At 57.1% G+C, this 17,063-nt stretch overlaps 1 protein-coding gene across 1 annotated transcript in view; it reads right to left on the minus strand.

Moving 5' to 3' along the window:
* RXRA (retinoid X receptor alpha) overlaps window positions 1-17,063 on the minus strand; it is a 114,130-nt gene that overhangs the window by 20,985 nt on the left and 76,082 nt on the right. The window contains exons 2-4 of the mRNA XM_074608543.1: window positions 16,693-16,958; window positions 11,592-11,742; window positions 10,539-10,718 (exon numbers count right to left, since the gene is read on the minus strand). Of these exons, the coding sequence (XP_074464644.1) occupies window positions 10,539-10,718; window positions 11,592-11,742; window positions 16,693-16,958 (597 nt within the window). The remainder of the gene's footprint in view (window positions 1-10,538; window positions 10,719-11,591; window positions 11,743-16,692; window positions 16,959-17,063) is intronic.

Below are 17,063 nucleotides of genomic sequence, written 5' to 3' on the forward strand. Positions count from 1 at the left end.
CGGAGCCGGTCAGCGGAATCATCCCAGCCTGCTCAGCCCCACGCAAAACCCCGACCCTCGCCCCTGCCCAGCTGGCTGCCGGCAGCAACGACACACCAGGCAGAGCAGATGGCGTATTCGCACTCAGGATGCCAGCTCCAAAGACAAACCAAGCCCTTGCCAGGCAGAGTGTTACCTGCTCTGCTACCCGCTCCCCCCCATGTTTCCAAGACCAGACAGCGTCACTCTGCAATCCCCTCCACGGTTTGGATGACCTCCATCCATCTCTCGTCCCTGTCTCCATGTTTCCAAGACCAGACAGTCCCCTCCAAAGCCAGGACAAGCCTGGCATCACTCTGCAATCCCTCCCCACCCGCAGCTTGGATGACCTCCATCCACCTCCCATCCCTGGCTCCCTGGGCTGCAGGAAGGCAGTGCGCGTTTCCAAACGCTGAGCTCAGAGACGCCGATATCCTCCCTTCCCCCTAAGAAGCAGCTTCATGTACAGGTCTTCATGGACGTGTGCATCTGCAGGATGAGGTGACTACCACCCGAAGTTCGGCTGCTGTTTGCTGCAGGACCCGCGTTTCCAGGTGTGTATGAACCCGACCTGCTCCTCGCTTGGGAATGAAGCAGGACACCGGCCCAGCCCTGGCTGTTGGATGTAGCTTTCGGGGACGCCTGCGAGGCAGTGACTCCTCTAGATGTTAGACTTGGTTGTAGATGTTATTTTCCCTCCCTGCAGGCAGCTCGAGGAATGACGTGGGAACAGCTTCATCCTTCCTGTGAGCAACGGGTTCATTCCTGCAACAGTTGTGCCTGGCCCTGGGGTACACATGAACTCCCTCTGATCAGCATCTTACTGTCACCTCGCTCCTCCCGGTGTGGGACCCCCAAAGTCCCTCTTCAGGATCCAGAGGCTGAATTTGTCTCAGACCTAGAGTTTCCACTTTCCTAGTTCAGATTCACCATGAAGCATCGTACAGCTCTAGGGGTGGCAAACTCTACGCGTTCCTCTGGAAGGCGCAGGGATTTGCAGACACATTCCAGACTCTTGTACTCTGTGGGTTCCAAGACTTGGGCTCCCCTGCAGACGCAGCCATCCTTGCAGCCTGTGCTTCAGAAGCTCCGCAGAACTGAGAGGACATCCGAGGCGCAAGTGTCTAAGAGCAGCCAGTCACACAGCTTCTTCGCAAAGTCCTCCCTGTCTCTGATCTCCGCTGGCACAAACCCAGTGGTGGATATCTGCAATTTACTGCAATCAGTATTTCCCCAGACCTGCTGGGGACCTGACAAGGACCTGACATCTCCTTCTCCGCAGAGATGCCGTGGGACAGATCGCCGTTTCAGAAAAGAATGGGGGCTGTGTTTCTTGAGATGTAGCAAAAAACAGCAGGTGGGGCAGGGGGAAGGAAAGAAGGAGCAAGTATTCAAGCAAAACAGTTTTGCTTTATATTTCTAAATCATGCAATATGGGATGCTTGTGTGAAGGAAAATTTCCACCAGTGAGGAGACCCCTCACCATACAGACCTCGGTCCTTATCTCTGAAGTCCACTCCCACTGGAGATTAGTCAAATAAACCATGGTGGAGATGACCCAAAACCATTTTTCAAATGGATTTGGTTTGGGATCTGGGTTTCTTTCTGGCTTTGCTTTTTATTTGTCCTTTAAAAAAGAGAAATACAAACACGTTAGCTGCATGGCAGCTTGTCTGGTAATATTGAAACGGGAATACCTTGTTCTTCTTGGCTTCCCAGCAGTCTTGTGGGCCGGGATGGATGGTGCTCCATCCCTGTAACACAGTAAAATTTAGAAACAGAGATCATTATATCATTTGGTCCTTCTTGCTTCTGCTGGGTTTTTCTCTTCCTTTCCTGCAAGTTGTAAACTCACAGGCTAAAGACAAGAATACTGAGGGGTTCTGCGACTGGTTCCTCCAACCCAAATTCTCCCTTGTGGCACAATCAATGTATATTTAAGAAAAAAACCAAGTATTTTCAACTCCGGAGAGGCCACAAGATGCTTCTCCCTCCTGCCTCACACCTGATGCTTCACAGGATTAGCAAGGACACGGGAGCAAGGCGCTGGTCCTGCTGCTGGCTCCCTTCTCTGGCTCGTCATCGATGCCCCCTCTGCTCTGCGCCCTCCCGCGTGGCTGGGTGGGTCAGGAGACACCCAGCTTCTCTTCCAGAGGACCTCGGGAAGAGGATTAAACTACAGAGCGCCTGCGATAACAAGGCACTTGACAGCGTGACCTACAAGGACCTTTGCAAGCCTCAGCTGGGCTGTCGGGCTCTCACTGCAATAAGACGGTGACAATGAGGTGAGGGGCTGGCGAACGCGTCCCCGCTGCTGCGGGCTGCGCTGCCGCTCACCGGCAGGAGGGAAGGGCTCTGCGAGACCAGCGTGACCCTCCCGACTCCCATCGCGCTCAATCACTGCCTCGGCAGACGGGCTCGTCTGGGGCTTGTCTGGGGCGGATGCGGGGAAGCCATGGAGAGGAGCCACGTCCTCATCCCTCCACCTCACCGCTCAGCAGGCAGTCAGTGGAGATCCACTCTTAGGACCGTGCTGTTCCCAACGACGCTGATTTTTCTCATCGTGAGGGTGGCACAGCATTTGATCAACGGTGCGGGTCTATTCATCCTAAAGGCAGGAGGCGAGCCCGGCATACTGCTTGCTGCAACCCAGGAGACACCCTCCTGCGAGGCAAAGCGGTCCCAAGCTGTCGCTCCCCCAGCCCTGTCTGCCGCCCCGTGTTTGCAGAGATGAGCTTCCGCACGCTCTCCTCCGTGTTGATGGCTCTGCCAACGCTTTCATTTTCCTTCAAGGAGACTCGTACGGTTGAGAGGTTTTCTAGTCTGATTTTCTTAACGTAAGGGAAGCATTTAAACCTTGCAATCCACTTGAGGAGAAAAAAAAACATGCTGTAGTGAAAGAGCTCGGAGAGGCGGCCCCACCTCCTCCAGCTACGTCTCAGCCCAGCCAAGGACAGAAGCCTGTGCTTTCCATGGCACCTGATGAAGAGGCTCTCGTGTCATTCTGCTTGATTTGGCCTGTACTCGCCTAAGGCCGGTTGCTGTCATTTTTCATCTCAAGCTTCTCCAGCCCATCTGCACGTCCCCAGGCCGTGGTACAGTAAAATACGGAGCCCTGTGTGAAGACCACTTCTCGGTGACCTCTCTCTGTTTAAGAACCAAAATGTCTCATCCCGTGGACTGCAGATGAGTTTCACCTGCCTGGCTCCGAGGGCTGATGTGCAAAAATGCCAGATCCTTCCTCTGCTGGTGCGCACATCAACACTGGACGCCTTGCCTTTGCTCGTGGTGCACCATCTGATGGCTGCATAAGTGGGCTGGAGCAAAGTGAGCACCAACCCAGCTCAGGTGCCCAAACCAAGCAGGGTGGGTGGCTGCGGTTGGGTAATGAACTTTGCAGCTGCTGGAGAAGAACCAGCTGCTCGCTGAGGCTCTGGGGAGGACCTGGAGGACACCAGAGAACACACTGCAGTGTCCCCAACGCCTGCCACTTGATCGCAAGCCGCGTGATAAACGTCGCGAAGTCCCCGCTCTCTGAGCCACGTGAATATCCCTGAATCCCAATCCTCTGGCTAAAGTTTTCTTTCCTTTTTAAGCCTTGGGCTTGTGGAGAGAAACCTGATGCTGTGATCTGCAGACTAATTAGATTTTTTTTCAAAAAACCCTGTCAAGTGCATGCTCTGTTTTGAAAGCCTGGTCCTAGATGCAAGGCGGGCGCTCGCAGCCGGGTCCCCCATGCTGTGGCATGGCCACTGGCCACCGGCCACGGGCTGCCACGCTGGGCTGGCACTGGGCTGTTGTGCTGGAGGAATGTTAACGAGGGGAGGAAGAGGCACAAAAGGGACAGGATTTTCCACCGAGGCAGAGGCTTTTCTGAGACCTCCGTGGGTTGGAGCATCGCAGCCTTGTTTGCTTGCTCGGAGAGAGCTGGAGGCGACGGCGGCTCTTAATTACCACTTACCCAGCGCTAATACAGATGAGCGCTTGTTTCCGAGAGGAAAATCCATCCTTCCAGGAACAATAGCGCGGATGACTGGCTGGGGTTTGTTTCTTTTCATGGGGGAGGAGGGGGAAGGATAATTCACTCCCACCAAAAATGGACTGAATGGGGTTTTCTCTGCAATCCAGCGCTGGGGACGAGGAGCCTGGCACCAATGCTCAGCCCGGTTCTTGGGCAGCGTGAAAGCCATGGGCGAACAGAAGATGTATTTTTTGGCTTTGGCTCTCCTGTTCTTAGCATGCTCTGATCCTCTCCCACCTTCACTCCCTTTGCTTCTCGCCATTCCCCAACAGATGCAGGGATCCGCAGAGTAAACAGGGATGATGATGCTTTCCAGACTGGACCTATTTTGGGGACGTGCCCCTGCATCACCGGGGCACAGCTCCCTCCTGCTGGAGAGCCCAGAGGCTCTGGTGGCCTCCAAGACCCAAACCTGATCAGTCTCCTCTTAGCCTACGAGTGGGTGGCTGCTGTACTTATGAAGTGCTGGGTTGGAGGGTTATTGGGGATTTCCGTTTCGCTAGCAGTGGAATTTATTAGGCTCTGCTGCCTTTTTATGATGCTACATCTTAGCTGTGTATCATCAGCATCTTGAAGCGCTTACGCCTGAGGTACCTGTTTATACCGCAAATGCCACGATAGCTGAGGAAACTACATCAGACAGTGTTTCTTCTGCTTTGCTTTTGTGTGCCTCCTTTTTTTCCCAAAGATGCAGCTTTCTACTACTGCAAACAACCTCAAAAGCCGAGATGCAATAATTAAGCGATGGTGCTTTCTCCAGCATTTTCAGTAGAATACTGCCTTTTTTAAGATAGGCAAAATACCGCCGTGATGATAAAAAAAATGTAACTCCAGTGAAATGGAGTGTTAAAAAGCGGATTGAAACCTCTGCATGCAGTCAGTCCACATGGGGAATGGCTCTGGAAAACAGCAGCAAAAATCACTAGCTCTCTTCCCTCTCAAAAGCCGGACACTGCGAAGTACAAGCAAACAGCAACATTGCTAAAGCAATGAGAGAAAACCATAAACCAAACCCTCTTTCTCAACCTAAGAGTATCCTTAAAAACAGAAAACAAACCCAGCATCATTTAACCAGCTGGTTTAAAGAGCAGCACTTTAAAAGGATATAAGAAACAAGCTCATTAAGCTGAAAGACATTTTCCATTCCAAAATTATTACTAAGAATAACCATGCTCTTGAACTCTGCCCCTTCGCTGGGGTATGGCTACTTGCCTGCTTTTGCATTCACTTGGATAGCGAGTTGGAGACCTGAATTTCTGCTCTTTCTCCCCAGACTCCTCTTGGTCCCGAGGGATGCTCCAGGAGCTGGGATGGCCCTGGGGGATGCAGAGCCATGGAAGGGGGATGAGGCACAGCTCAGCGACTGCTGGGTTAAGTGCAAGAGCTCAGCTCCAAGTCACTCTGGGTTAAAACACGGGGAAACTTCAGTCCCTCTGCACTAAGTGATTTATCTGAGCAGCTCCCCAGAGACGTGTCTCCGAGCTCCCTGCAATGCTGCAAGTCCAACCCCTCTGAGGTTAAATCCCTCAGCACGACGGCAGTGCGAGCGAGAGGGGGAAAACCAACGCACAAACACAGGGGAAGAGGAAGAATTATCTCAGCCTGTGAAGTTTAGTGAAGTCCTGAAGTCAGAGATCAGGCACACAACTGGACAGAAGATGTCCTGCATCCTCAGAGCATGACTCTGGATCATGTCATGGCAGCTGATGGAGGCAAGCTGCAGCCGCACGATACCCAGGCCACCGCCGTTACGGTACCTGCACCTGGATTTAGAAACCATCTTGGGGGTCAGTTATGCAGCTTGAGCTGCAGTCGCTAGGGGAGGACAGAATTCTGGTCTCCAGATGGGCTACAAGCTTCTCCAGCGCAGATGCAACATCCATTTTACCCGGCCAGCATCAAACGCCGCCATCAGTGCTCCGCTGCAGGCTTCAGCTCCACAAGTGGTAGCCCCCAGTTAACAAACTGGGCAGCCCAGCAGGTCCAACGGAGACAGTCTGGCCCATGCGAGGAGCTGCTCGTGTCCGGAGGCAGCACTGGGGAAAGGAGAGGCAGGAGACGGAGCGGGGCCAGGCTGCGCCGGTTCCCAACGGCTGCTCCCTGTGAGCCGTCCAAGGGCGGCCGGCGGGAGCATGAGAAAGGGCTCCTCGCTGGTATTTCCTGCTCGCTGTGCGATCCGGCGGCGTTGCCAGCAATGGTGGGGCCGGGACCTCGTCACACGAGACAGCGACACGCTGCAACGCGGGTCCAGGGTGTTTGTAGTCTGCGATGACCCGCTTCACCTCTGAAGTTAACCCTGGCCAATGGCATCGCATGCAAGACGCCTTTATCCCAAGACCCTCCGCGTTTACTCCCACCTCTTCAACAAGACCTCTGCCTCCCTAACGCAAAGGCAGTTTCCACTTTTTCCCTTTAAAACATAAGGCTGCCGATACACAGACACCTTAGACCCTAATGAGTAACAGATCAAGCAGAGAGAGTTATGCTTCTGGATGCAAACAGCCACCCCCACAATAATAATAATCCCTGCATTAGTCAAGATCCCTGATGGTAATCTTAATTTTGTTGACTATCCGGTATTTAGTGGGAGACAGAGTACAAAAACCAAAGCCTCACACAGCTGGCAGTAATTCATAGGGGAAAAATGCTCCCAGTTGCTTGTTTATTGTAGCTGCGATACCTCCGAGTCCACGAGGCTCATTCAGCCTGAACACGGGCTCCAGTATCTATCTTAAATGTTTTTAAGAGGGAGCAGCAAGAAGAGATGCATGCACCGTAGAATCACAGAATGGTTCGGGTTGGGAGGGACCTTAAAGCCCCTGGGCAGGGACACCTCCCACCAGCCCAGGTTGCTCCAAGCCCCATCCAGCCTGGCCTTGGACACCAGAAGGAATCCTTGGCTTCTGCAGGCTTTCACCCCTTCAAGCCAAGATCCCCGAGACCTGACGGCAAAAGCAAAGCCTCGCAGCCCCGCAGCAATGCCCCGTCCTTCCAGCAGTACCCCACAGCCGCCCCTGCCTCCCTCCTTTGTGGGTACACCGTCTCGTCTGCCCTGGCCAGGCTCGTGGTCAAGGCATGTGGTCAAGGGCATGTGGTCAAGGTCCATCCCTCCGAGTCTGCTCTTGGCATGTTCACCTGGAGACCCTCCACGTGTCGGGATCAAACCCTTCCAGAGCTCCATCAGCTGCCCAAGAGGTCCCATTGATTTTAGTCCTTTAAGTCAACTTCTAAGCTATGTAAGAGACCCTTTCTTGTACCCTTCGTACCCTTTTGTGGGTACGAACATGACCCTCACCCCTCTTCCCAGCATCACTCTGCAGGTCGCAGCACTGCCTACCACCACGCAGCCTGCCTTACTCTCACCAGAGCTATCATACTCAGTTTAGAGGGTTTTACTGTACTTCCACGACATACAAATACCTTTGGGCTGCAGGAGAGACACCTCCACAGCAGGAATCTGCTATGCCTTTATGCAGCTATAAATTAGGTCTCCAGAGCAAGATATTTTGTAGGGAAACGAGGCCCATTACCCCGCCTCCGTTACTTAAAAGACACAACAGTTCACACCAGAGGATAAAAGGCCAGCTACGTTGTGAGTATTTAGGCAAAAGGAATTAGCAATGCAGGATTTAGCCCAAAACTGCTCCCCAAAACAGAGGTGGTGTGGAGGCAGCGGGACCAGTGTAAGGCCAAGGACAAGGCTCCTGGCTGGCAAAGTGGATGGGCAGCCCCAGTGACCTGGGATGGATGAAACGGGAAGGAAACCTTTTTTTTTTGACAAATCAGGTGGGTAGCGCATGTGAAACTCAAGAGCTGCTCAAAATCAAAGCTTAGGGAGATCCAGCTTCTCACTTTCAGGTCTAAGACAACACTAGGACATCTCCAAACCTGCCACGAGACACTGTGAATTCTTAGGTTATAACAAAAGAGAGCTTCATCGGGGGACCGGGGGAGTTATTCCAGCTTTCCCTGCACGGGGATTATACCCCGAACATCTACTGACTGCCGATGCACCAGCTTTCTGCCCTTCTCTGAAGCTCTCCTCATGCAACACCAGCATCAGAAGATGAGCCAGCTCCGCCTGAGTGCACTTCCAGAGTTACGAAGATCCCATCTGTCACACTTTTAAATAATTGGCTGATCGTTATGAATTCATTTGGTATTCGTTGTGATAATGTTAATCAAGATGAATTAATAGAGCCCTCATACTGTACGCCCTCCCTGGGGAATTCCACCACCATTTAGAAATTAATTAATGGACCTATAATTTTAGCGGCGCTGCCCAGGCAATCACCGTTAACGGCAGGCATGAAGCAGGTACCCGATCACAGGATGTCAGTGCAGGCTACAGAGTTAAAGCATTACTGCTGATGTTCCCTTCCCTACAGACGTTGGCTGAGATGTTCCAGGGGTCTGAAAGGAAAGCAGGTCTCCAGCTGCCGGTGCAAGGCTCCGGAGGCGATGCCAGAGTAATGGGATGCTCCATATCTACCTACACCTGCACTTCTCCCCTGAGAAGCAAGTGCTGCTGCTGAACACACAGGAGGCTTCTTGGCTTCTTTTTAGTCACCTGAGTCTCCCAGGGCTGGAGATTAGACCTTCCTCCCTCTATTTCCTCCTCCTGTCACACATCTCCCACGGGATCCAGCCCACTCCACGGCTCTGCCCACCTGCAAAACAGCCAGGGCAACGCCAGCCCCTCGCACCGTGCCTGCACCACGCTCCGCTTTAGAGGCACGTTCTGAACGTCTCAGTCTCTCCACTTAAGACTAAAGGTTTTCTCTTTCCCACGCGAACAGGACAAGACAGACAGGAGCGAGGAAAGGGCAGAGGGTGAGGAGCTGGGAGGCTTTGCAACCGCTCCGTGGTGGTGGCTCCCAAGGAGCAGCTTTTCTTTGTCACAGAGAAACCCTCTATCACACGTGTATCGCTTTGACCGAGCGTGGGGAAGGGGCCATGAGCATCCCAAGCTCTGCCCAGTGGTGTTCCTTGGAGGCTCCAGCTGTGCACCGCGTTTCTACCAAAAGCGACGCGTTATCAGCTCTTCCACTCCCTCCAAGCGCGTGCTCTCTCCAAGCAGGTTTCTGCCCACAGCCACCCCTGGCAGAGCCGCTGCCTCCTGTGCCACCCGTCCTCGCTTGGGCCAGAAGGCTTCGCTTCCGAGCACCGAAGGGTTAAGCTCTGCAGGGCCAGGGAGGTCCCCTGGGTGCCTCCCAGCCTGCTGCAATCCCCCCACACCTCCAGCAGAGACGGGCTTTGACACTGGAAGACTCTGCGTGTCGGGGGGCCTTAGGTAACCCCATAAATCGAGCGTGGCAGGGTCTGCCCAACGCTCGGCGCAGCTCCGGCGCTGCCCTATTTAATCACTGCTCCAGACAAGACTAAGTGCTCTTCAAAGAGACCCGGGCTGGAGCGATGCTCGCAGCAACCCCAGCGGCTCGGCGGCGGGATGGGTTTATTGGCCAGTCACGGGGGGGGCAAGTGTGGCTCTGAAGATGTAAGGGGAGAAGGAGGCAGAGAGCCGAGCAGCACCACCGGGTCATTTTCACATCACGTCTGGTAAAAGCCTGTTCTGCCAGCAGTTTAAAACAGACGCCGTCCGCATTTAAAAAACGCATTTAAAAGAGGGACTGCCAGGGAGTTTTAGATCCTAAATTTAAATTCCAGTAAGGGGAGGGATATCTTTTTACGAGACTGAATTTCCTTATTCCTCCCAAGGAGAAAAAAAATCCATTATTCCTACTGCTAGGGAATGCTACTGGCGTAGAGCAGCTGGTGCTTAGAGCTGATGCCCGAGCAGTGGACTCCGATGAGAAGGATGTTCATTCCCTGTTTCCCTGCCCATCCTGAGCCAGGTGCGCACAAACAGCATGCAGACTCGCGCAGGAGCCCCTCACCTCCCCGGCAGCACAGTAATTAGGAACCAGCAGGCTAAACATCATCCCTGTCCTGCCAATGTCCCCTAATTAGCGCCAGTTCTCCAGGACGCGGCACCCCGCGGGGCACGGAGAAAGAAGGGCCAAGCCAGGTGGCAGCATTTGTCACCCAAAACGCACTCAGCCCCGACAGCTTTCGTACCTCTGTTTGACGGGGCTCTGCAGGGGAAGGGAAGAGCTCTCGGTATTTGCCATCGCTGCGCCCAACGCATGGCAGCCGCTGCAAAAACGGGAGTGCAAGTTCCCAGCCTGCAAACGACCTCGCGAGCACTGCTGCTTTCATCGCCCCCTGCTCACGCAACCATCCATCATCCGTCTGGGCACCACTCGGGGACTTACCGCTGTTTTGGAGGCCACGGCTGTGGCGCAAAAGCAATATAATATAATAAGCGACATAAATGAGAGCTGTGCATTTTTGGTGCCCTGGCGCAGGCAGCCCTTGGCGAGGCTCGTGCTGGCTCCGGTGCTGCCACGTTGCCAACAGGAGCCTGCCGGAGCCTCCTAACGAAGGACGCGTACCTGCAGCACCCATGGGTGCTGGGGCCAGGCTCCCCCTGCCTTACCTTCTCGCTTCATCCCCATCGCAAGACACTTCTGATAGCGGCAGTACTGGCAGCGGTTGCGCTGGCGCTTGTCGATCAAGCAGTCCTTGTTGTCACGGCAGGTGTAGGTGAGGTCCTTCCGCACCGTGCGCTTGAAGAAGCCTTTGCAGCCCTCGCAGCTGTAAACCCCGTAATGTTTACCTAGAGAGGGACGGGACCCGGGTTAAAAGGACCCACCAGTGTCCTCTTCCCAGCATCTCCCCCAGCCGTGTCCGCGGGAAGCAGAGGTTTCTCGGAGCCGTGAGCAGGAGCTGAAGAGCAGTGGCTTCGCCTTGACTTGACCTCCATAAAATCAGGATGCTCTCCATGGGCTACAACCTGCCTTATATCCAGGAAAAGCCCTCGCCATTTCTTAACCATACATCACGGGAGAGGCAGCACGGCAGTGAAACACGGGTGCCTCCCCGTGTCCCCCCGTGACTCCCCACGCCAGACACGCACCCCAGCCCTGCACCACGCGCCCACCCTCCTCTTCCAGCCCTGGAGCCCCACAGGCACAGGGGACACCCCCAAGGACCTCACAAACTAGGTGACCAGAGCACTTAGGGAGCAGAAAGCTTTTAAAACGGCATAAGAATAAAGGGAATTAGCACATCTTTACCTCCCACGAGTGGAGAGGCTCTATGTGAAGCACATCTCTCTATCTGGCGCTATGTGACAAGACCACTACAGATGAAAGGATGGGGAGAGAGAGGGACAGTCACTAATGCCTTGTCATCAGCCGGGCTGCGGTGCTCAGGGCCGAGGATGTAACACCACCGCTACGCAGAGACCCGGGGTCTCCTGGCTCGGGTCAGAGCCTGCCCCCGACCAGAGGGGCTTGGGGGAGGCCGGTCAATAAGGGACTTTTTGTCCCCTCCTCTGAGGGCATGGGTGGCTCCTCTCCTGATGGAGCATCCCCCGCTGCGGCCGCTGTGCTGCAGGGAGCCGGGGAGCCAGGCAAACCCTGGCCACGCTCTCCCAGGGCACCCACACGCCGCTGTGAGCCCCTCCCGGGGCAGGCACCAGCCTTACCTGAAGATCTGTCCCCGCAGATGGCACATATGTGCTTGGTGAAGGAGGCCATCGTTCCTGAGGGATGTGCTGGCACTTTGAGGACTCCGTTGAGCCCCAGGGGTGGCTTAATGTCCTCTGAGCTGCTGACGGGGTTCATGGGCGAGTTGAGCTGCCGAGACAGAAGCGCAGTGATCACCACGTTGCGGGGCTGAGCCAGCTCCGCAGCAGGGCTTGCCCATGCACTTGGACATGGGGCAGGAGGGCCAGGCAAGGTGGCATTTCAAGCAGGGGACACGCTTCCAATGGGGACACGCACCGCGTAAAACACCCACCCACAAAGCTGGAGGATTTGGGCACATGTTTCCAGAGACCAAAGGCACAAGGGCTCATCTGCTACGCTGGCGTAAAAGCCGGTGCGGCTCTGAGCTGGCAGCAGGATGCCACCGGGTCTCACTGCTGGCACCGGGGTGGAAGGAGCGGGGACACGGCCGGTCCCCCGTGCACCACCAGGAGCCGCGCAGGGCTGACACCACCCGCCCCACGGGGGATGCTCCTGCATGATGTGAGAGGAAAGCGAGTTCCTCCTGCGTTGCCAGACCCCTGCCCATGGCACAGCCCCGGCACAGCCATGGCACAGCCCCCATGGCCAGGCACTCGCAAAGCCACCACGGCTTCACGCCGCCGCGGGCTGCAGCGCAGGGCAGATGATTTGCAGGGATGGTTCGTGGGAGAGCTGCTGGCTGGGAGCAATGATGAAGGCCAGGACACTCCCGCTTTTAGCTCTGCAATTTATGGATATCCTTTTAGCATTATCTCTCCAAAGGAAAGCTTCACAGCAAATAAATAGATCCCAGATGCAACGGGGCCTGGCTTTCCAGAGCTGGCTTGGGTCAGACACTTCTCTGCAACTTCCAGCCTGGCGGCAGCCTCTCCACACACCTCTCCTTCCCTCCCCGGTGAGCTCGGTCCCCAACAGCTGGTGAAGAAAGCAGAGAATCGGGTGGAAACTGGGTGCTGGCGTGGCCCTACGGCACTGGTATTGAGTGAAGGATTCCTGCGCTGATTCCCACATTGCCCTGTGCAGCAGGGCAGGGCTGTGATACCCCCACGTACAGAGAAACTGAGGCACGGAGATGTAAGACCAATTCATCTTGATACGGGAGATGAGCTCACGGCAACCCTGCCCAGCCCAGGGCAGGTTCAAGGGGGTCTGGGGCTGGATGGGGGAGCCAGGCTCGGTCAGCTCAGGATGCAGCGCTGGCCAGGACGGCTGCGGCTGTCCTCCCGGGGACCAGCCCGCCAGCGACTGTCACAGAGCCTCCATCCCTGCCAACTTCTAAATCCAGGTTAGACACGCAGGATTTGTGCTTTGGTTTGTTGTGTTTCCCTACCCTAATAGAGATACTCAGCAATTGCACTTGTCACGAATTAATTCAGGGAAGTCCCAGGGCTTGTGATCTGTCAATTAGAGCAGCGCAGCCGCTCCTCTGGCTTTAAAGTCTCCAGGCTGGTGGGGAATATTTGGCAGGCGGATGACTAATAACCTCAGAACAGAGCAAGGTAAACCCACCCTGGAGAAATGGGATGGATCTGCCTTCCTCTCCCGCCCTGCCTGTGCCAGCTGATGAATCAAAGGCAGCCGGGACCCGGTGCCGCCAAGGAACACGCTCCTGGGCTTTAGCTGCTGTTCGGTTACGCTACGACAGGGCAGAGAGGGGAGGGACGAGCGGGTCCCCGGGCAGGAGCATCTCTTTGGGATGCCCCCGGGCACAGAGCCCCTCTCTGTGCTACCCTGCGAGCAGGGGCTGCCGGCACTGCAGCAGCACAGCCCGCCCCGGCTTCGGGGTCACCGGCTCCAGCAATTCCTCCCGGCACGCTTTCTTGAAGCGGAGCCATCTCCCAGGTACAGCTGGTGGCCACGGCTCGTGTCACGCTGCGTCACCAGCCGCTGCCACGTGGGAGCGAGGGCAGAGGCCATCAGCTGCCTGCTGAAGATAAGCCTTTCGCCATCACATCCCCCAGCCCCAGCAGCCCACAGAGTCCACCCAAACGGCCCCCCAGGAGCATCTGGGGGGGACGATGGGCAGAGCGAGATGGGCGAAGCGCTTCACCCTGCCCCTGCGCCAGCCCAGGCGGGTGGGGGGGGGCCCACCGCCTTCCGCAGCCCCCCCCGTGCATCAGCGGGACGCCCCGGTGGGAGCTGAGTCAGCCGCGGGCTGGGCTGGGGGAAGTCATGGGTTCCTCTTGCAGCGCCAGCCCGAAACCTCAGCGGAGGCACCACGTGCACCCCCGGGGTTCCCACACCGCCCCGGCGCCTGCCCCGCGCCGTCCCTTCCCCGGTGGTGGCCGCCGAGCGAAACCGGCAGCACGTGCAGGCAGGGAGGAGGCAGGGGGGAGGCAGCAGCCCCCGCCTTGGCACAGCACTTCTGCTCCGGGCAGGACAACCCCGGCTCAGCGAGCGGGGACAAGGGAGGAACTGGTGCTGTGCTTCCCCGGTGATGCCGGGACCCCTCGGCTCCTCTCCCTTCTCTCTGCAGTTCATTGCACCGGGGACCGAATCCTGTCCCTTGTGGCATGCAGAGCTTTACTCCTCCTCCCATCCAAAAACATCGACCCCTCCTGCGGTCCCCCAGGCACCCTTACAAAGAGCATTGTGCAAAGGCAGAGAGCAGCTCTGGAAAAGCCTAATCCTGCGTCTGATCTCTCCCCGCGTGCCCCCGGGCGCCCCGAGCTGCTGCCAGCAATGCCTGGGGCGGCTGCTGGCACGGCACAGCCCTGCGAACCGCGGGGAAAGTCCCTCCCTTCCAGCTCTTACTGAAAATCCTGCTTTTTTTTTTTTTTTTTTCCCCTTCTGTTTTCCCAGAATCTTTAGGTAAGAGGGTTTAAATCTGTGTTAAATCCCAGTAAGCAGCAGAGCTGCTGGGCCCAGCCTCCCCGTCCGGCTGGGACTTTGCTCACCACCATAAACTACCCCTGCTTTCAGCCGGCTCCTGCGCCACACACCTTACGCCCTGCCCAGCTCGGCACCAGCATCCCCTCCCCGAGGGGATCTGGGGGGTCCCTGGGTGCTGGGACACCCTGCCTCGTGCCTGGATTTTGGGGCTGTGTTTGGAAGCTGTGTGAGGTCCCAGAGAGCGCAAAATGCTGGAGGGAGGGCGCCAGGAGCACTTTGAGCATCCTTCGGCGCTGGCACCAAGGGCTGCTGGCTCCTCGCCTCCGCTGGACCTAACGGGAAAGGGAAAGCACCCCAGATTTTGGGAGTCTGACGGCTCCTTCCCATCCCCGTGCCAGCAGGAGCCACGGTGGGGGGGACCCACCCTGCGGGACCCACCGCACCTCACGCATCCCGTGCCCTTCTGCTCTGATGGCTTTCCAGAGGCGACGAGGCATGGCCTGATGGCAAGTGGCATCTGCCATCTGATTCAAACCACCTTCCATCAGTGCCATCCCCGCCCGGCGACGGGGGCCGCACGCCTCATTACCCCCGGCGCTTCGCCGACCGGTGCAGCGGCACGGGGGGCTGTGCTCCCCTCCGAGCATCGGCCCTGCTGCCTGCCCGCACCCTCCTCCTCCTCCTCCCGTGCTCCTCCGCGGGCCCAGGTAGGCGCCTCTGCCCGCTGCAGGGACGGGGACAGGGACGGGGACCTAATGCGCCCAGACAGGGAACAGATGGCAGGAGCCATTAGGCTGAAGAGCTCCTAACTGTCACCTCTAGGAAAACCACTTAAGACAAGTCCCCGAGCAAAGGACGGGCGCTTGCACCGCGCCGAGAGGGCTGGAGCCGCCGCGCTGCCAGCTCGCACCCCGGCACCATCTGACCACGCTCTCAATTCCCCTTTCTGCCCTGTGGCTGCATTTTATTTTCGGTTCCTCTGGCTCGTGGGTCCCTAAAGCAAACCGCGCCTTATCATTGATGCTGGGGGTGCATCGCCCCTTCCCCGTTCCCTCCCCGGCTTGCGGCTCACCCCTGCGTTGCTTCACATCCCTCCTTCCCCACCATTTCGGCGCTCTCGCAGCTAATTCTGCTCTGGACGTCTGCTCCCAAGGGCTTGTTTCAGTTCCCCTTCCCTTGGCCATGGGACGGGTGGTGGCATGTCCACCCCACTCATCTCCCAGGGGAGAGGGACCCAGCCGGACCGAGCTGTGGGGTGCAGGTCCCCGCACATCTATGAGGGTCACAGGCCAGATCCTGCATGGGAGAAGCCCATCAAAAGGCAAATAAAGCTGGCACCTCTCCGGCCAGCACAGGGATGCTGAGTCCTGGGGAAGCTGCCTGGGGGTTGCTGGGGACAGGACCCGGCACAGCGCAGCCCTCCCCAGCCCCGGCTAAAAAGACCTGTTATCTCTGGAAATAAATCAGGCCAATATTTAAAAATAAAGGTGCTGGCAGGTGCTTGACTCCCTGAGAGGGCCGGGAATAAATAAACCCTGCAGCGAGTGGCAGGTGGTAGCCAATTCCTTAATCTGCCCTTTTACTAAACATATACCCTGCGAGCAGCCAGCAACAGGTGGCAGGGGCTGGCCAGCGCGCCCCGATCTTGCTATTTTTAAAAAGAGCTTATCTCTCTGTAGTTGGAGCTTTTTTACATAATCTTCAGCCAGCGAACGCCAGTCCTTCACCCACCAGGAGAAAGGGGCAATGGGCAGGGGAGCCCCTCGGTGCCTGCCATGGGGACCGCCGGGATGTGACGGGTCCCAGGGAAGGGACGGGACCGTTTGGGTGAGAAGCACGGGGCGCAGACAGTCCCAGGGTTGGCTCCAGCCCCTGCCAGAGCTACGCCAGCCCCTGGGTGACGCAGGGGTAGTCACTGCTCCCCTCCCACCCCCAGCCTGGGGACTGGCAGGGCAGGACTGGAAGGGGCGAGCGATGGGAGGTGGTGGACGGCTGTAGCTGGTCCCTCGTAGCCCACCCAGGGCAGCCCCAAAGGCAGCTGCAGCCACCCAGCTCTGGCCAGAGGAGCAGGATGCCTCTGGCTTGGTTTCCCCCTTGGGCTTCTGCTTTTTGCCACCCTTGGGTGCCCGCCTGTGTTGCAGAGCCGGGTCTGGGTTGGGAACCCACGGAGGTGGCTTCTCCCCAGCGAAACAGGCAGCAGCAACGTCCCCACCACCTTCCCCTTACCTGCGGGCTGCTGGTGCCGAACCCCAGGCTGGGGGTGGAGGGGACGGACATCGAGTGTGGGCCCATGGGGGAGCTGATGACGGAGAATGGAGGTCCCATGCCATTGATGGGCGAGCTCAGGGTGCTGATGGGCGAGTGGAGCTGGCCCGGGGAGCCCAGCGAGGAGCCGATGCCCGGCCCGATGGACGGGTGGAGGGATGGGGTGGCCATGGGCCCCCGGCTCGTGGGAGAGTTCAGGGACGTGGAATTGACTTGGTTGGAGAAATCTGTAAGAGAGGAGAGAGAGAAACGGGGCTGAGTCTCCAGTCCAGGACGGGCTCTGACACACGGCCGCAGCAAGCCCTGAGCAGCAGCAGCCCCCGGCTCCTCGC

Source organism: Larus michahellis, chromosome 15 (genome assembly GCF_964199755.1).
Source record: "Larus michahellis chromosome 15, bLarMic1.1, whole genome shotgun sequence".
NCBI classification, from domain to species: Eukaryota; Metazoa; Chordata; class Aves; order Charadriiformes; family Laridae; genus Larus; species Larus michahellis.